At 53.0% G+C, this 18,673-nt stretch overlaps 3 protein-coding genes and 1 long non-coding RNA gene across 6 annotated transcripts in view; 3 read left to right on the forward strand and 1 right to left on the reverse strand.

Moving 5' to 3' along the window:
- The window catches only part of ACSF2 (acyl-CoA synthetase family member 2), a 38,846-nt gene extending 36,958 nt beyond the window's left edge, over positions 1-1,888 (forward strand). For all 3 annotated transcript variants that reach the window (XM_084298423.1, XM_084298424.1, XM_084298425.1), the window contains 3 exons: positions 745-855; positions 1,074-1,142; positions 1,228-1,888. In XM_084298423.1, coding sequence (XP_084154549.1) covers positions 745-855; positions 1,074-1,142; positions 1,228-1,278 — 231 coding nt within the window. In that variant the 3' untranslated portion in view covers positions 1,279-1,888. The remainder of the gene's footprint in view (positions 1-744; positions 856-1,073; positions 1,143-1,227) is intronic.
- A 36-nt stretch (positions 1,889-1,924) lies between these two features.
- LOC311216892 lies at positions 1,925-3,123 on the reverse strand. Its single transcript, XR_014618983.1, has 3 exons — positions 2,815-3,123; positions 2,535-2,609; positions 1,925-2,379 (listed from the first exon to the last, which is right to left on the reverse strand). It is a non-coding gene; the product is annotated as an uncharacterized lncRNA (long non-coding RNA).
- A 438-nt stretch (positions 3,124-3,561) lies between these two features.
- Positions 3,562-6,739, forward strand: RSAD1 (radical S-adenosyl methionine domain containing 1). Its single transcript, XM_084298394.1, has 9 exons — positions 3,562-3,812; positions 4,232-4,365; positions 4,449-4,653; positions 4,740-5,105; positions 5,185-5,248; positions 5,344-5,491; positions 5,566-5,620; positions 5,690-5,793; positions 5,908-6,739. Exons 1-9 carry the CDS (start codon positions 3,660-3,662, stop codon positions 6,155-6,157), a joined length of 1,479 nt encoding a protein of 492 aa, XP_084154520.1. The 5' UTR covers positions 3,562-3,659; the 3' UTR covers positions 6,158-6,739.
- On the forward strand, positions 6,279-18,177 carry MYCBPAP (MYCBP associated protein; the record flags this gene model as incomplete). Its single annotated transcript, XM_084298325.1, has 19 exons — positions 6,279-6,367; positions 7,401-7,551; positions 8,140-8,299; positions 8,401-8,504; positions 9,003-9,177; positions 9,496-9,611; positions 10,336-10,486; positions 10,761-10,876; positions 11,566-11,666; positions 12,292-12,400; positions 12,736-12,919; positions 13,443-13,630; positions 14,200-14,346; positions 14,526-14,801; positions 15,624-15,745; positions 16,472-16,587; positions 17,080-17,213; positions 17,410-17,595; positions 18,073-18,177. 19 exons carry the CDS (start codon positions 6,279-6,281, stop codon positions 18,175-18,177), a joined length of 2,730 nt encoding a protein of 909 aa, XP_084154451.1.
- Positions 18,178-18,673: the final 496 nt, after the last annotated feature.

Raw genomic sequence — 18,673 nt, forward strand, 5'->3', positions numbered from 1 at the left:
GCTTGTGCCAGGCTAGCATCTCTCCCTGGAACAGGCCCCGTGCAGATGGGTTGCAAACCAGCCCTGTTTATGTAGTTTCTAGGGCCTTATGTCACCGCTCTGGACTCAAAAGGACTGACGTGTCTCTAGGATTTCGAGATCCTGGTTCCAGGCAGGGGATGACAGTAGGACTCTGGTGAAATACAGTGAGCAAAATTCAGAGATGGAGCTTGGGAAACCCAAGCCCTGCACGGAGCGATGTGATGTGCCGGTGTCACAGACAGCGGTGGGCTGAACGCTGCCATTGTAAGGGTTCCAAAAAATCCCTTCGTTCTACTTCATCCCTCGCCTGCCATTTCTTCTGGAGATCCCAAAGCAGGCGGCTGAAGCAGCCTCCCAAGTCTCCTCGTTGGTCATAAAACCCATTGCCCCATATTCACATTTGGGGAAACGGCGGCGCAAAGAGAGATGACGGGGCCCCTGCTACGGGTCTGACTCAGCCCTGATTCCTATCACTCTGAAGGTGCTGGCGTCTGGGTGCCTGCTGTGACACATTTCCTCCTCCCAACGGCAAGGAAATCCTTCCGGGAGGCTTTGACGGCACACAGAAAGCTCTGCTGGGATTTCTAGCAGCCCAAACTGCCCCATGTACAGCCACCCAGCCCCTGCCCGGGCATCCCATAGTGGGGTGAGGGCTCGTGGGCCCAGCAGAGGTGGGAGGACAGGGATGTCTGCAGGGTTCTCACGTCCTTCTGTCCCTCCCAGGTGGTTGGCGTGAAGGATTCGGTGATGGGCGAAGAGATCTGTGCCTGCATCCGAGTGAGAGCCGGGCAGAGCTGCACCGTGGAAGACATTAAAGCTTTCTGCAAGGGGAAGGTCGGTCTTGCGCTCCTGCGCGCCCAGTTGTTCCGTTCCCTGCCAGGTCTTCACACCCAGCAGCAGCTGGGGATTTGCAAATGGTTTTGCAAATGATCTGCAGGGTTTGGGAGCAGCGGGTGATCCAGGCTGGCCACTGCTCAGCGGCTGTTACAGCAGCACATGGGCTGCACACGCCGTTCCTGGCGGTCGTGTAGCTGCTGGCTTTCTCTCCCCAGATCTCCCATTTCAAGATCCCCCGGTACGTCGTGTTTGTCAGTCAGTACCCGCTCACCGTCTCGGGCAAGGTAAGAGTCGGGCTGCGGCAGGGAGGAAGCCACGGCCTCCCACGCTGGCTGCTGGCTGAGCCTCTCCACCTCCGCTTTCTTGCAGGTTCAGAAATACAAGTTGAGAGAGCAGATGGAGAAGCACCTTCAGCTCTGAGCTCAGGAAGGCAGAATTTAAAAAAAAAAAAAAGAAAAAAAGAAAAATAAAAAGGATAAATCAGTCTTGCTTCAGCCAGCTTTCTGTCTGCTTTTCACCTGTGCCTCAGGACCAGCGCTGGAGGGCTTCTCTCCCTGCCGTCAGCCTGGTGGCACTCCCGTGTTAACAAAACAGAGAGCCTCTTTTTTCCCAGTTAGGTTTGTTTCTCTGCCAAAAGAAATACTGCGGTGTGAGGAAGGGATGCTTATTTCTGGAACCCTGTCCTGTTACTGTGAGACCTTGTGAAGGTTCTAAAACCTTGTGTCTCTTCGAGCAGCTTGGCTACAGCCATTTCAGAGGACTTTGTAGGCCTGAACAGATGTCAGTAAGATATTTTTACTGATATTTTAAGTCACAACAGCCTCACACAGTGAGTACCTTCTCTGCTTGGGTGCTGTTGAGATTCGTGGGTCATGTAACATTGCCTGGTGAAACGACACACCTGATAAACTTGAAATTAGGGCAGGAGCTTTAGAGAGAGAGGTTTTGCATAGGAAGCAGCTCCCTGCAGCTGGCTGGAAGAGCTCGCCCTGTTCCCAGGCCTCGCGGGGGCCTTGTGACCCACAAATAAAACTTCTCCAACATCGATTCGGTGTTGCATGTTTTTATTGTTTCGGACGAGACAGACAGAAAGCATTTTACAGAAATACCAAACTTCCTGTCCCATAAAAGTGCAAAGCAGAGAATACCCGGGACAGCGTTTTTACGGGAGTTATTTGGTTCCTCCCAACCATGACACACCCAGGCGAGACGTGGAAGAGCGCGGCTCCTCTCCCTCCCGCCGTAAGTGTCCCACCCCAGCTGGGACGCAGATACCATCGCTGCCAACTCTCACCGGCCTCCTTTCCTGCCTCCCCCCCGTTTCCTTCCCAAAGATGATGAGCGACCGAGCCTCCGAGCCTTCCAGGCTGCCGTTCTCCCTGCAGGGTGACGAGAAACGGTGCGCGGGGAGAGACGTGCGGTGGCAGCGAGGTCTCTGTCTTGGCTCTCCAAGCTGGGCTGTGGGCTCTACCCATGGAAGCAGACCAATCGGACAAAAAGCCCTTGGTCCGTGCCTGCTTTCTGAAAAGAAAAGCGGACAAGAAAGTTAGCACTGGGCCCCGATAACCCAGGTGCAGGACAGGCCGGCTCTCAACGAGAGGCCTCTCTCCTGTGCCTGTCTGACACCTTCACCCTCCGCACAGCCCCTGGTCCCCAGGAGCGCCCCGTGTACTCACCCAAGTCTGGGATCCCTGGGCTTTGCTGATACGAACAGAATTACGAATCAACGCTGGCTTGTGTGGGTAGGAGACCTGCAAAGAGACGCGCCAAGCGCCGGTCACAGCCAGCACGGGGGGTGCAGCCCCCCAGCACCCCCATCCCCGCTCCCAGCAGCGGCACCCTCTGCGAGCACAAGCCCCGAGCCCTGCCCTGAGCATTTTCCCTGTCTCGCAGCCACCTCGGAGGCTTTCGAGGCAGCTGCTCTCCCAGCGCAGCTCTCCGGCCGCCAATACTCACCGGAGGAGAAGGGCCGCCCGCCGCAGCTCGCAGCATAACCTCAGCGCCTGGGCTCATGCACAAAGCTCCTGGGCTTGGGCACAGCCCGTGCCCGTCTTATAGCACCGGCGCTGAGCTCGGAAACCCCCAGCAGCAGCGGGGACTCTTCCCAGCACGGCGAGGGTTGCGTCAGCAGTGCCGCTGAGACACCAGCTCCCGGGCTGGGAACGGGAATCTGCGGCGGTGGCCTTTGCGAAACTCCCCTTTGTCACGGGCGTTTTTCATCTCTATTAATAGCAAAACGGAGAAAACGCAACGCCTGGCCCCGTTCAACCCTCTGCCTCCTCCTCTGGGAACCCAGCGGGGAGCAGCTGTGGGATTGCGGGGCCGGATGGGGCAGACGCCAGCCCCAAAGCTCCCTGCTGGGGTGCTGCAGGCACCCAGCTCCGTCCTCCCCGCTCCCCGCTCCCCGCTCCCCATCGCTCTGGTCCCCGGCGCGGCCGCATCCTCGCGCCCCACCTCGGGGCACCCAGCCCCCAGCTGTGGGTGCACCTCGGGGTGCTGCCCAAGCACCTTGCCCAGGGGCTTCCTCCTCCCGAGCGGGGCAGGGGGCTGAGGATGGAAGCTGCGGGCGCTCTGACTGCGAATCGCTCCCCGCAACACACCGGAGCGACTCCGAATCCGGCTTCAAGCCGGGGAGCGACTCCGAATTGGGCTCAGAACCGGGGAAATGAAGCTCCCCGAGCAAATTCCCACCGGCACCGGGCAAAACGCGGCTCCCTACTGCCTCCTGACCCCCCCTTTCGGTCCCCCCTCGGTTTTCCGGGGCTGGCCCGGGGGCGGTCCCGGAGCGGTGCCGCTGCCCCATGGCGCTGCGGGGCTGGCGCCCGGCCGCGGCCGCGCTCGCTGCGGGGCGGCCCCGGGGGAGCGACCCGGGGGGGGCCTCGGCTCCCGGAACGGGGCCGGGACCGGAACCGGGGGCTGCGGGGGGAGCCGTGACAGCCGCGCTCTACGTGCATGTGAGAGACCGGGGGGGGCACCTGGGAACAAGGGGTTCGCACGGGGAGGTTTGCACGTGGGGACCATGGGGGGCACACAGGGGACCCTGGGGGTGCGCACAAGGGGGATTTGGGGAGCTGCACGTGGGAAGCAGGGGGTGCACACTTGGGGGGGCTTCGCGTGGCACCTGGAGGCTCGCACGCCTAAGGGGGGGCTGCTCGTGGGACCTCGGGGGTGCACACGGAGGGCGGGCTGCAGGTGGGACCTGCTGGGCTTGCACATGGGGGTCCCCCGGCCACGTGTGGGGGTGCTGTGGGGGTCTCTGCGCCGTGCATCCAACGGGGGCACCCACAGAGTGCGTGCTGTGAGCCTGGGGGCAACACGGGGGTGCCCAGGGTGGGTCCCAGCCGCCCCCTCCACTCTTGCCCTGTGCCCGCAGTGGCCCTACTGCCGCAAGCACTGCTCCTACTGCAGCTTCAACAAGTACGTGGTGCCGGCGGTGGACGAGGCGGCCGTGCGTGCCTGCCTGGTGCGCGAGGCACGGACCCTGCTCCGCCTCGGCCGGGTGCAGAGGTGGGTGCCCAGCTCGGGGTCTCCGGGTGGGGGTCCCGGGGCCCCCTCCACAGCCGCCCGCAGCCTCCCCGCTGTCCCCGCAGCGTCACCTCCGTCTTCTTCGGCGGGGGCACCCCCAGCCTGGCCAGCCCCCACACCATCGCCGCCGTGCTGGAGGCTGCTGCGAAGGCCGCCCACCTCCCCGCTGGAGCCGAGGTGATGCTGGAGGCCAACCCCAGCTCCGCCAGCCCTGTGCGCCTCGCCGGCTTCAAGGCGGCCGGCGTCAACCGCCTCTCGGTCGGCGTGCAGGTGAGAGGGGCCCCCCTGCCCCTCCTGTCCCCCCTTATCCCCCCGTGGCCCCACACAGCCCCGCTGCCATCGTGCTCCTTCCACAGTCGCTGGATGCCGCCGAGCTGCGGCTGCTGGGCCGGGAGCACACCGTAGACGAGGCGCGGGCGGCGGTGGAGGCGGCGCGGGGGCTCTTCCCCGGCCGCACCTCCATCGACCTCCTCTTCGGGCTGCCGGGGCAGAGCCGGGAGGCCTGGGCACGGAGCTTGGAGGCGGCGCTGGGGCTGTGCGACGACCACCTGGCCCTCTACCAGCTGACGCTGGAGCGGGGCACGGCGCTGGAGGCACGGGTGCGGCGGGGGGCTCTGCCCGCGCCCCCCCAGGACCTCCTGGCCGATATGTACCACACCGCCCGGGCTATGCTGGTGGCTGCTGGCTTCCGCCAGTACGAGGTGTCCAATTTTGCGAGGAAGGTGAGCCCCCCCCCAGCCCCGTTTTATGCCCCCACAGTGGGTTCTGCGCCTCTTCACCCACCGCACCGCTGTCCCGCAGGGCGCCCTCAGCACCCACAACCTGTCCTACTGGTGGGCCGAGCAGTACGTCGGCGTGGGGCCGGGTAAGCCCATGGAGAAGGGTGGCAGCAGGGCAGGTGGGGGGGGGCACAGGGCTGTGCACCCCCTGCACCCCCTTCTCCTCCATGTGCCCTCGCAGGGGCGCACGGGAGGTTCGTGCCGTGGGGTGAGGGCAGCCGCCAGCGGGAGGCCCGCGTCCAGACACCAGATCCCGATGCCTGGATGAGGGAGGTGCAGAGTCGCGGGCACGGCACCCGGAGGCGGGTGGCGCTGAGCCCCTTGGAGCAGTGAGTATGGGGCGTCCCCCGTGTGTGCCCCCCACCCCAACCCTACCGGCCCTAACACCCCGCTGTGCCCGCAGGCTGGAGGAGCTGCTCGCCCTGGGGCTGCGCACGGACGAGGGCATCACCCAGCAGGTGAGGCACCAACAGAGTGCGTGTGGGGGGGATCCCTGCTAACGAGCCGCCGCTAACGACCCCCTGCAGCGCTGGGGGCGCTTCTCCCCTCAGCTGCCCCTGCGGGCCGTGTTCGGGGGGCCGGGGGAGGCGATGGCGCTGCAGCAGCAGGGCTGGCTGCTCCTGGACGGCCGGTGAGTACTGGGGGCACTGGGATGAGGGGGTCATTGCATGGGGCCAGGGGGGTCCCTGCGTGGGGCCATGGGGTCCCTGTGTGGGGCTGGGGCTCAGCCACTGCTGTCCCCCAGGGGTCTGCGCTGCACGCCCCAGGGGCTGGCGGTGCTGGACTCGCTGCTGCCAGCACTGCTCTGCCAGCTGCAGCGCGCGGCCGGCACCGGGGGACGAGGCACAGAAGGTCCTGGAGGACAAGGGCAGGAGGCTGCTGGAGGACAAGGTCCTGAGGCTCACGGAGGACAAGGCACGGAGGCTGTGGGGGAACAAGGCACGGAGCCTCATGGAGGACACGGCATGGAGGCTGGCAGGGTGCAAGGCCCTTAGGCTCGTGGAGGACAAAGCGCAGAGGCTTGGGGACAAAGCCTGGAGCCCGCTGAGGGACAAAGCCTCAGGCTGCGGGGGGATGAGGGCAGGAGGCTGACGGAGGACAAGGCACGGAGGGGACATGGAGGCTGTGGGAGGACAAGGCACGGAGGCTGGCAGGGGAAAAAACCATGAGGAGAACAACGCCCAGCAGCTGCTGGGGGACAAAACGTGAAGGCTGCGGGGACACAAAGCCCGGAGGCTGAGGGGGGCACAAAACGCGGAGCCCCCCGCGGCTCCGAGCCCTGAGGCAGCGGGGGGACGAGGCCAGGACCCCCCCCCCTTGGAGGTCCGAGCCCGGTGGCCGCCAGGGGGCGCCGTGGGGGCGGTGGCGCCGCGCTCCGCTCTGGGCCTCGGGGGCTCCTCTCGGTGGTGCCGTTGCCATGGGGACGCGGCGCGGCCCCGGGGGATGCAGGCGCAGGGCCGAGGGGCGCGGAGGCGGGGATCGGCCGCGGGGCAGGGCCGAAAGGAGCCGCGGGCCGGGACCCCCGCGGGTACGGGCACGGCCCTGGGGGTCGCAGGGGGCTGGAGCCGAAGGCTGGAGCCGAGGGGGAGCCGGGGGGGAGCCGGGGGAGTAGGGGTGTGGGGGTGCTGCGGCCCCTGCGCGTCCCGAGTGCACGGGTGGGAGCAGGCCTCAGGTGGCGCCTTCCCCTTTTTGTCCCCTTCCCTTCGCCTTTTTTAATCCGAGAGGCTCCTCTGTGTGTATCTGTGGGTAAAGGAGGTGCTGGAAGGACTTACGGGTCAAAAATAAAACGAGATACAAAACCAACCCAACGTTGCCTGCGGCTGATTCCTGCCCTGGGGTCTCTGAGCAGTTTACGTGCCCGGTTCTGGAGGGGTTTTTGCAGTTTGGGTGCTCTGGAGGGGTGGCGGCTTTCTGAGGTGAAGTTTTGCTTTGTGGCCGATGCGTTGGAGTCGTGTGCTTGTGCTAGGAACTGGGGAAGGAAACTTGTCTGAGATTTCTTCCAGGTGCAGATAGCACGGAGTATTTGTCTCATCAATTTGCTGTCGTCAAGAACAAAGTGCGTGACCCAGCTGAATCCTAGTGACCCACTTTGGCCCTTGTAGCTTCCTAAACTTTGATCTTCCAGGCATGAGAGATGCTGAATTTAATTGTCCCGCATAACCTGAAAAGAACAGTTCAGCTGGAAAAACGGTTTGAGGCAGGCTGAGAGGAAGATGAAGTTTCTTCGGGAGACTGAAGGAGAGGTCTTCCCTTCTGTGTTTCAGACAAGAAGGAAAAGGCATGTGAACAATCCATCTCAACGATTCTAGAGGAGCCAGACCCTGTTCCATACGTTCTGCGAGGAGATGACATCCAAGCACTTGCAATTAAGCTAGAGGACCTGGAAAAAGTATGTATTTTTACTCATAGAAAAAGCTACTTTCACTGAAACTTCCTCTGTGTGTGTGTGTATGTGTTTAACAGAGGGTCCTGTACATTCATTTAAACCAAAACCGACTGCTAGAGTTCAGTTCCCATTCCCTCTTGCCTGTGCTGCTTTTTATGACTTGTCAGGCTTATCAGGCTCAGTCCGTAAAAGTAAAGGGTTATTGATCTTGACGCGATCTTTTCACCTGCCCTTTTGGAACTACATTTCCAACTTCCTGATCTAATGAGAAGAGTATTTTGTTTAGTAGCTACCACCGCTTGCTTTCCAAAACTCGGGTCAAGCTATGTGAGTGGAAGCATTTGACACCAAGTGACACAGCAGAAAATTACCGGGAAAGCAATTTAAAACTCTTTTCCCTGTCCCAGTTATAATGCAGAGTCAAGAAGAGTGAGGTAGAAACTAAACTGGTATCTCCGCAGTCAGGTAACGTGCCTCTCTGAGGAGGAGCAGCGTGCACCGATAGGACTTGTCTGTGTGTCCTGGAAGGGTCAGAAGGAATGAAGATGAGTGAGTGTGTCACTAATTGCATCGTGATGGTTATTTTTGAAGCTCCATGCTCCACACCTTCCCCGTGATGATGGGAGAATTCCAGTTAGGAGGAAATTCCTCATTCGAAAATATCAACCCAAAGAGACAAAAAAGAAGGCCCATCTCCTGGTGGCATATCCTGTCTTCCCAAGGGCACCTGAGGAACAGCTGATTTTTTCTGGTATGGTTAAATTCCACATTTTGCCTTTGATTTTTGGTTTTGTCAAGCCTAGCTTTAGTCACCTGTCTCGGGGGTTGTTTGCTTGTTTGTTTCTGTTGTAGGACCAGGACAGTTTGGTGATGGCTGTGAAGAGATTCTCCCTCACCACATTTTGGGAAGTCTGCAGGAGTTCAAGATGGAAGCCTTGGCCAGAGGAAACACTCAGGTTGGATTTTAAAATTGCGAAAATGTTGCTGTGCGGCGCTTTTCTAGAGGTGGAATGTGATGTGTAAAGTACTTTATGATTTATTTCAGCACCTATCAAGAACAGGTCAGGCTTGAGGTGTGGTTTTCCCTGCCTTGTCCTACTCTGTGGGGCTTGCCTTCAGAGAAACTGCCCCAGCAGGTTTTGAAGTCGTGTGTGCAGGCGGAGGTCACGGAGGGAAGAATTACAGAGGCTTCCTCTTCCATTTCTGCTCCTGCTGACGGCATCAGCATGGGAACAGCTGGTGATGCAGCAATGCCAGAGCTTGAGTCCAGTTACTCAGCTAAATCCCTCCGTTGTTTTTGAGTGTGTTCCTAATGCCATGTTTTAGTTCCTCGCAGGGTGATGAGGTGAAGGTGCTGCCAGTCTGAAGAATTCTTTTCTCCTCTGCTGTCCCGTTTTTTGTTGCATTAGCATTGTGTGCATTAAGAGTCAATTTAATGTTTCATTTCTCTTCAGCTAGCAGATCTTATTGAAGCTCCTCGTAAAGATGTTACTGCAGCAGTTTTAAAAGAAGAACATGGAGGAGAGAGAAAGAAAAAGGTTCGTCAGGCCCCACCATCAGAGCACAAAGCTCTCCAGAACTGGCACCGTAATATGGCCATCAGGAGAAAGCAGGAGAGGTATCTAGGAGGTGAGAGGAGCTGAGCTATAAATTCTGCGGGGACGTGGGGCTGTTTGGTGGCACCACCACACACTTCAGTGGGCAGAGCCAACCCGGGCTGGTCCTGCTGCCATTACAGCCTGCCTCCAGGTTCTCCAGGCTCCCCACACTGCTAGTGCCGGGGTCTGGAGAGGGCCCTGGGTGCTGTGGGGGGGGTGAGCTGGTGGTTCTGGCTGGGGGAAGGACAGGGGACCTGATAGGAGACAGTATATGGGGGTTACACCTAGCCACAATACCAAAGGATACGCTCAGAAGAAGCGCAGCACTTTTGATATTCCTTCTTTACAGAAATTCTTCAGAAGCCGGAAAATGAGTTGTTGATGAGCATCTCAGAAGATTACAGACAAATCCAGGAAGAACGTGACCTCATTGACCGCAGTCTCCCTGCCCTGTTTCCTGGAAAGGTGAGAGCCCCACTTGTTCGGCATCCTGATGGCTCTGCTCTTGTGAAAGAGCTCAGACACAGGTGCTGTGAGTAACATCTGTGCAGCTCTGCCTTTAGATACTTATCAAAGTCATTCACTCTGAGTCCTTCAGCCTAGTATGCAGGCAGAGCTTTCGGTGATTTTAAAAATGAAAACACGAACTGTGCCCTCTGTACCAGTCAGACAGAAGTGGTGGTGTGCCTTGGCTCCTTGCTAACAAGCTGCTGTACATGGGCTGTGCCATTTCATGATTCTTACAGGAGTGACATGCCCTGGACATCGTACTGGGGATGTGCCACAGTTGTTTCAGGGCCAGAAAGGTCAGATAGTTTGAATTTTAGGAATTTACACAGAGAAAGGGGTATGGGTACGTCAGGAGGATTATGGGAGTACCCTATGGTAACTTTTTTTTTACATTTATAATTCTTTCAAAGATTCTAATTTATGTGCTGTATTATTTTAGTATCATTCAACCTGTGTGTAGCACTAGATAGAAGAAAGTCTTCTTCTGTCTTTGACAGCAGCCTGCTAAAAATTCTGGCTTACCCTGCAGAAAAGGAATAATTTATAGACTTCTAAAATATCCTCACAAGCAGTGTTGGACACCACCTTCCTTTTAGCTTCGAGTCCCTCTGAAAATAGGAGGAAGCTCTCTTCTCAGCATCTCTGAAATTCTTGGTGGGAGCCTCGTTTTCTGCCCTAGGGCTACCGAACAGGAAGCGAGTTCTGGAGGCAGCCCGAGCGCATCGGAGATGAACTCACCGGCCTGATGCTGACCCTGACTCAGAGGGAGCGGGGCTACCCAGAGCCAGTCACTCACGTGGGGAAACCCCACACTGTGCGAATGGAAACGGGTAAGGGAGCCTTGCAGGGAGGCTGTAGCATTCCTAGTGCAGAGGCTCCCATTATCGTTGTCCCTTTTGGCAGCTGTAGCACGAGCTACTTGCTTGTCACCGTCACTCAGGCCAGCAGTAATCCAGAGGTAGGCTTGCTGCACGAAAGGCTGTGGTGCTGTAATTTCTGTGACGCACCCAGCACACTGCTGGAATGAAACTCACACTACTAGATCCGAGTGAAATAAATAGGCATGTGGGTATGTAGATAGTGAGCTCTTGGGTATTTCCACAGGTCTGAAACCTCCGAAGAGGATCCCTTTCCGTCTAACCTGGGATAAGAGTCTTTTCCTGAAGCGCCGACGGCAGGAGCTAAAATCTGTCCTAGAGGAGCTAGACTTTTATAAGCCGGTAAGACTAGAGGAGCATGAAAATTCTTTGTGTCTCTCATCTCTAATGAAATGCTGTACAATAACATAAAATTGCCAAGGACTGGATCTGAAAAAACATAGGAATCTAAAGCTTAGCCCCGCAGTACTGATCTTAGCAATTTCTACATTTCCAAAGGGCCACAGCCATGAAAGATGTCTGGCCTGTCTAAGTGATGCATGGACTGGGCTGGGAGCCTCAGAATAGGACCCTGAACCAGCAGCATGCAGCTGCGAAGACCTGGACAACAAAAAGAAACCCCAAATACTGGTGTAGGACTTTGATTTTGTGCCTTAGGGGGGAAGGAAGACACCTTTCCCCATGTGGTTGCATACAAAATCTGAAGGCAGTTAGCCGCTCCTTTTAAAAACTGAATAGACCTCACATTTTTCTTCCCAAAGCACGGCTCTTGGGATGAGAATGATGTGAGAAGGAGACTTTTCCCATCCATGAAGCATTTGTGGTGAGGAATACAGTTATCTATGGTTCTCAGGAGACTCAGAAGCAGTTAATTCCTGTCTAACTTACACATCTGTTGGGTACATCTAGAAACTGTTAAGAGTGAGGTATCTGAGCTTCACTTTACTTGATTCAGTTGGTACATTTGCCCAGTATTTGACTTTTCTATAGAAAAGAGAAATTGAGGGCTGGTCATTTCTCTGTATGTCCAGGATCTGGACGGACTGGAGGTGATCGGTAAAGGGCAGCCCTTCACGTCTGTCTCAATGCAGTCTTTTCCATGTTCCACCAGTTCTGAAGATTCTGAGACCCTGTAAGTTTTATTTCATGACAGTAATAAACAATTTGGGGTGTGCACCATCCATCTGTAGGGATCTCCGTAGCTGCTCATACCCAGAGCACAGGGGCACAGTGAGAGGCATGTTCCAATGTTAAAATCGCCAGATTTAGGAGTCGAGTGGCCTAATGACTAAGGAGCAAGAGTCAGGGAAGTTTTCTCAGGCCTTTCCTCCAGTCTTGCCTCTGTGGCTCCTCAGCTTACATCGGTCGGGGTGGAGACTGTGCTCTAAATGATCTCCATTTGGCTGTCCCTTTGCAGCCTTCCACTTCCATCACCGGTTTGTCTCTTTTCCCCTGCCCTCTTCGTCTGTAACAAGGGACCCCTTTTCTCCTTATTCAGTCGTACCCTCAAGCCTTCCTTAAGCAGATACCATTCTTCTCCTTATTGTTCTGGCTGTCCTGTCCTCTTTGGTGGTGGCAAGTCTTTAGCTGGAGTTTGTTTGCCACATCTGCAGGGCTCTGTAAAGAGAGAGAGCTCTGTGGAAAAGCACTAGGTAGGGGTTTATTTCTTACAGGGTCTTGTAAGCCACCAGTTGTTCTCCCACCTCAGAAAGCGAATTTCACTCCACGGAAACATTTGTTGTTATTTTCTTCTGCAGTGACTCCTTAGGGGATTATTATGATCTGGTTCCAGAAGCAGTATGGGGTCCGTCCTTAGATTTCTGTGGCCAGCCTGCACGTTGGATCAACTGCATCACTTCTTGCAGGGTAATTGTGCACTTCTTATTGTTTCGTTGAGCTAAGCTTGCTTGAGTTCCCGAGTCACGGCTGTACAATGAGTGTCACTCCCAGGCTGGAGAATGGGGGATTTATTCTGAGCATGACAGAGTGTCCCTGCGTTTTCTCCAGAGAGGTCTGGAAGCAGAAGTGATGGCTCTGTCTGTGGCGTGATGCTCAGACTCCCAGGTGCACTCTGTATAATGGCTGCTTCATTGGACCTGCCTTACAAGTTCTCCGACCGATGTTCAACCCCTTATTTGTGGTGTGACTTCAGGCAAGACAGAGCAGAAATTGTTATCTTTGTCCTTCTCTCTTCCTCACAGCATATAGTTGGCATTGCTGCCCGTCTCACTTTTGAGACCGTGGCTGGTGAAAAAGCCGAAAGCTTCCTGACGGTGAGCAACGATGGCACAGCTGCCGTCTGGTATAACTGGAGGAGGCTTCTCCAGCAGATTCCCTCCAGAGAAACCAAGCGGATGCAGTGTTTTTACTTTGATGCCAGACCAGGTATGAGAACTGCTGAGCTCTGAGACCTTTGTGCACAGAGCAGAGAGTACATATTCAGGTGTTATCTGAGCTGCTGAGTCTGACTAATGGCAGAGCAAGCCTCCTGGGTGAATCTTCTTAGGAAGCCACCCTGGCTGTCAGAGCTGACTCACACCAAAATAGGTGTGTGAGGCAGATCCTTTTCATGGGACTTGAAGGAAAGGAGGTTGCTCCTGCTCTGAATGTAAATGGGTGGAAAGCTGAGAAGTGAATCACTTTCTGATGGCGGACTGGGTATGATCTACCAGAGAGAGTACTGAGCTTTGCTGTAAAAGGAGCATGCAATGGAAGTAATACCAGTTCAGTAACGTGGTAACTGGTGTAAATCTGGAGAGAGAAAAATTGTTGGATGAGGTGTGCTAGCCAGCTAAGCTATGGGGAAAGAGTCTTATGAGGAGATGAGGACACTTGGTGGGGATTGGAAAAGAGCTGTGTTAATCAGGTGGATTCTTACAGAGCAGCACATTTTTCTCTCTAATTTCAGGTGTAATTTTGCCTGGAGAAACTAGAAAGTTTGTCTTTCTTTTCAAGTCAGAGAGAGCTGGCATTTTCAGCGAGTCCTGGGAATTTAGGACACATCCCCTGTTATTAGGAGGAGCTCTGCTGCAGGTGACCCTTTGGGGAATTGCTGTGTATGAGGATAAATTGGCTGACCTCAGAGAGAAACTGGAGGTAACCAAGCATGTAACTGTGTAAATGTGAGCTTTGAACTTAATATGCAAATAGAGGACAAGGGAGGGAGTGGAAGACATGGTATTTTCATTGCTCTACAATTAAGGCTGAGAGTGAGATGATTATTTATTTACAGAACGTCTGTATGTATTTAAGCAGGTTTGCAAAATAAAATCTAAGAACTCTGCAATCTATTGTAATGTTATTAATGAAGATGTGATTATGCCACCTGAACTGTTCACATTGGTCCTCTTAAAAATGATGTTTCTGTTTGTAACAAAATTCATTAATTAGCGGGGATAGGATTGTGTGTAATACAGTACGATATCAAGTAAAGTATAAATTGAAAATTACACTATGCATAGAAAAGTGTATTTTGTTGGGGAATTTTTTGTGGGGCTTATTTGAAAAGCTTCTGTAAGTATTGCTTGGTGTGGTGGGGTTTGCAGTTATTCTTTTCCTTGTAATACTGTATAAAATATACATGTAGTTACCAGTGTGGGTGTGAATTTGCTTGTGCACTTGTACACGGAGCGGGGACTCACGTTGTGCTTGTTGTGCTGCCTCAGTCTGACCTGGCTGCTCAAGAGGGTGCTGCCATAGCAGAAGAGGCTCTGAAGGAACTTCTTGTCCGAATTCGGACCCCAGAGCGCACCCCATCTCCTGTGGATGCCTATGTCACAGAGGAAGAGTTGTTCCACAGGAAGAATCCCAAGGTGAGGCTTGCTATTTAATGGGCTACACGGGTGAAACAGCAGGGAAAGAAAACCAGCGGGGCCAGTGCGTCCGTGGCTTTCTGGGGGCTGGCATAGCTTGCCATAGTGGCTTGAACAATGAGTGTTGTAGAGGAAAGGCACAACGCATTTTGCTATTTACCTTTCCCCTGTTATCAAAGTTGCATTATCAGCATCGAGTGGTTAAGCAGCTACAGGAACTGTGGAGACAGCACATGACCGTCCCTTCAGCCTCTGAGGAGAAAGTGCCCTCGACGAGCAGCGTGGAGGACGTGCAGCTCCAGGAGAGCGTCTCGGAGGCTCTCTCCACTCAGTGGAGTGGGACAGAGATCCCAGACTGGAGGAACTCACTCGATGTGACTCTGAGTCAAGTGCAGGTGGAAGAGGAAGAGCCAGGCCCCTCAGCGTGGAACTTTTCCTTCGAGGACTTTAAGCAGGTGGTCACCCTTGTTCCCTCTGGCGCCGTGACAAACCGATGGGCTTTTCATTTTCCTTACAAATAGCCTGGCATACCCCAGCATGAGCCCACCCAAAGGTCTGCTTCCAATGTTCTCTGAGCTCGAGCTGATTTATGACGTGTGTTACAGAAAAGCACATCAGCTCTGCTGACCACACCCTCAGTGCTCTTGTAAAGAAATTCCCAAGAGAGGCTCTGAGGGCTGTTGTGTGACGAAGAAAAGAGAACCAGACAATGTAATAGATATTTTAAGCTCTTCCCCCATTAGCTTTCTGTCATCCCAGAACTGAATGCGGGGGGCAGGCTTAATCCCACAGCCTCTTGTGGCTTCCCCAAGGGCTCTTCTCCTTGGAGAGTCCTCCCTATTCATCAGAGCTCTAAGTGGGCACTCATGGCAGGCTGTGGATAAAATGCAGACCTCCCTAGATTAAAGCAAGAGTGGTTTGGATTCTGTCAGCAGTTTTTCTGTAGTGTTCTCTTGGAAACTTCTGCTGCTTCTCTGCTCTTAGAAGAGTTCTGTGTTGTTAGAAGGTCTTCTAACATGCTAGACTTGTTCTACCTGTAGAGTTGCAGAGGGGCTTACAGTGGGTGAATCTAACTGGGAGATCTGGGATTGCTTCTCAGATCTTGGGTAACCTGTGCTCCTTGCCTAAATCTCCAGCCATGTCTGAGTGTGCAAGTGCCCTGTACAACCTCCTTTCAGACCAGTGTCCAGGAAGAAATCCGTGGTGTGTTCCGTTGAGGTCAGGGACCAGACGATTGGGAATGAGAACTGAGAAGTGTTTTGTTTCTCTCACATCAGGCTATAAACTTGATCCCAACGGAGGAGCAGCGAGAAGAAGCACTGACCCAGCTCAATAAGGCAGCACTGGAGCTGTGTGTTGAAGAGAGGCCAACCCAGTCAGACCTTTTGTATCAAACCTGGTGTGTTACCTTTGCAAGACAAAGCTTATAAATGCCTTGTATGATCAACAGCCTTAACAAGTTCAGTTGCAAGTGTTGTGATGCAGATCGCATGTAATTATGTGAGGTCTAGAAGTCTTTTTTTTTAATGCTTTTTTTAATAGAGTAATTGTAGCAGCTGTCTAGGACCCAAATGCCATTTCTTTCTGGAGATAAGTTTAGAATATTCATGTAATTTTGGGGAGTACACAAGGTTATTTCTGGCAAGATTATTCTGGGATATGTTTATGAAATCTTTGGGTAATTTTCTGTACCCTTTTACTCAGATAACTGTATCCTCCCTCATGCAGTTTCTTTTTTCTTTGCTCAAGCTTTCAGACTGTAAACATACCAACAGCTGCTAGCTGCTTCTAAATCACAGGAGTGCGGGTTCCTCTCGGTACACGCAGCAGATCAGTGCTGATTTACCAGTGTGTCATGTTGAAGAGCAGGAGACCTAGTTACCCAGTAATATTTATGGGTCCATGTGAGCCTGTTGACGTGCAAACCCAAGGAAAGTAATGTAGCTTCTCTCTGCCCAGATTTTTAGATGTTAGGTGCGATTGTATTGGTTTAGTTGGACAGAGCAGCTCTTAGCTGTAAGGCTCCTAGGCTTTGGGTAAAAGAAGATGGCCTTGCCCCTACCTTTCCACCCCAAAATGCCCAGTTGCTGTGCTGTCTCCCTTCTGTTTCTGATACTTTTCTCAGTCTCCAGCTGTGGCGTGAAACAATTGATGGTCTGGTGAGTCACTCTCTGAAGCTGAGATCCCTGCTTGGCTTGCCTGAGAAGGACACCTGTGTAGATGTTCTTCCAGAGGAAACAGGTAAATGGTGCTTTTAGCACAGCAGGCAGATTCCATGGACTGGTGGCAATCCAGAAAACTTGCTGAGTTGCAGCTGAAACAGCAACGTCAGCTGTTTCCCCTCAAAGCTTTTATAAGAAAACGCATCAGAAAAAACAGCAGTGTGTGAGATAATAGTTGTGATCTGAGGTTTGGTATTAAAAACACGGACATGCATGGAGAAAAATGAATAAACGTTTTAATTTAGCTGGATTTTGGCCCTGCTTTTCACACTGACTAACTGAAAAAATCTATCGCATTTTTATCTCTTATATAAGCTTGTTCTGATGTATGTTTGAGACCTGTTCGTTTAAACAAAGTACTCTTCAAGGTCATTGTTTTTCAGTGCAGCACAGCTCAGATGAGCAAAATACGTGGCAAAAATAATATGCTTACAGTGCGTAGGTGCAGCAGGCTTGTCTGTATGGATGTGAAAATGTTGCTTTGGGTTAATTGGAATTCTTTCTTTTGTAGTGGAAGTAAAACAACCTATAAAAGGAGGAAAAGAAGACAAAATAACCAGTAGAAAAGAAGAGAGAAGGTCAATTGGTGGTAAGGATAGAGAAGACAAAAAAAGAACAACAAAGACTGCAGGGAAAGAGAAGGAGGTAAGTGTTGGGATCCCTGCTGAAAATTTGAGCACTGGGTTCCAGTGACAGTGCGGTGCATTCTGAGGCTGCATATCCTGAGTTTGAGCTGATTTCCAATCCACCAAAAGAGGTGCTGATTGCTGGGTGCATCTTGCTACAATCTGAAAGGTGTTCTGATCTGTCACCCTTTTTTTCCTCCTCTGTCCCTCAATAGGAATTTCCATACAGAAGAAAGTCAAAAGTAAAAGATGAGAAAAAGCTGAAATCTTCCACTTCATCACAGAAGGTGAAAGAGGTAGCACAACCTGTAGAAGCTGTAGTTACAGACCCCATTGAACCTCCTCAGGACCAGGTGGACCCTATTTTGTATGGGACGTACCAGGAAAAGCTTTACATTGAAGTGAGTCTGGCCAAAGCTTTTACCTTTGTTTTGCTTGTGCTGAAGCTTAGGTGGAGCAGTAAGCATTTTGTTAATCTCAGAAAACTGACAAATGTATGTCCATAATTCTGTGGCATGGTAAGTGTGAAATACAAGGTAGGATGTCCTTTATTCCAGCCCGGAGCCTGTTAACATAAATCCAGGCATTGCATAGCCACATGCGGGATTTCTATCTGGGATGCCTTTAGCATGCTTGCGGACTCTTGAGGGATCAGCAGAATTAATTGTATCTCGGATAATGTTAAACACACTTCATAGCCAGAAAAGTTATTACTAGAGCTAAGATCTGCTAGCAGGCAGCCACTTTTATGTGGTTGTGTGCGTGTCTGTACGTTTATATGCTCCTGCATGAGAAACTATCTCTGTGTTGTCAGTCGTGTCATCAAGATTTCATCATCCATTTTTACTGCAACCATCTTCTGTTAATTTCTGCTGCAGGTCTATGGGCTGCTGGATTCAATGGTGAGCAAAATGGTTTCTTTATTTGAAGAGCTAGAGAAAAATGGCGCTATAAAGCGGGAGAGCAAAGCACTTTGTAACTAGACATAGAATTAAATAAATAACCATTTTTACACAGATCCAGTGGAGATTCTTCTTTCTGAAGTAATGACAGGATTGTTACTTCTGCGGGTGGTCAATTGCCAATGAGAGACAAGGCAAGAGATATCACAGGCTCCAAAACCATTAAGACCAGGAAACACTGGTATCTCTACTGAGGAAGAAAAACTTAAAAGTGCCAGTCAGGGTGAGAGATGTCAGTCTTTGCTTGCTAGCCAAGCAAGATTGAAAAACAAGTAGGGTGTCCCTTGTACTCATGAGCCCAAGGATTAGGACAGTAGCTTAGAAAAATCCATCTTGGTTTTGATCATATTCTTGACTGCTTGTCCAGTCTCCTCTCAGGACTTATTGACAGCGGCTTCTCTGGGGCATTCAGGATCTCAGTGAAAATGCAGTATTCTGAGGGATGTGCCACCTTGCCTTTTCTAGACCCAGTACACTTACACACATAACTATTCATGTGCTGATCATGCAGTCTCTC

This window comes from Netta rufina (genome assembly GCF_964035555.1).
Source record: "Netta rufina genome assembly, chromosome: 19".
NCBI classification, from domain to species: Eukaryota; Metazoa; Chordata; class Aves; order Anseriformes; family Anatidae; genus Netta; species Netta rufina.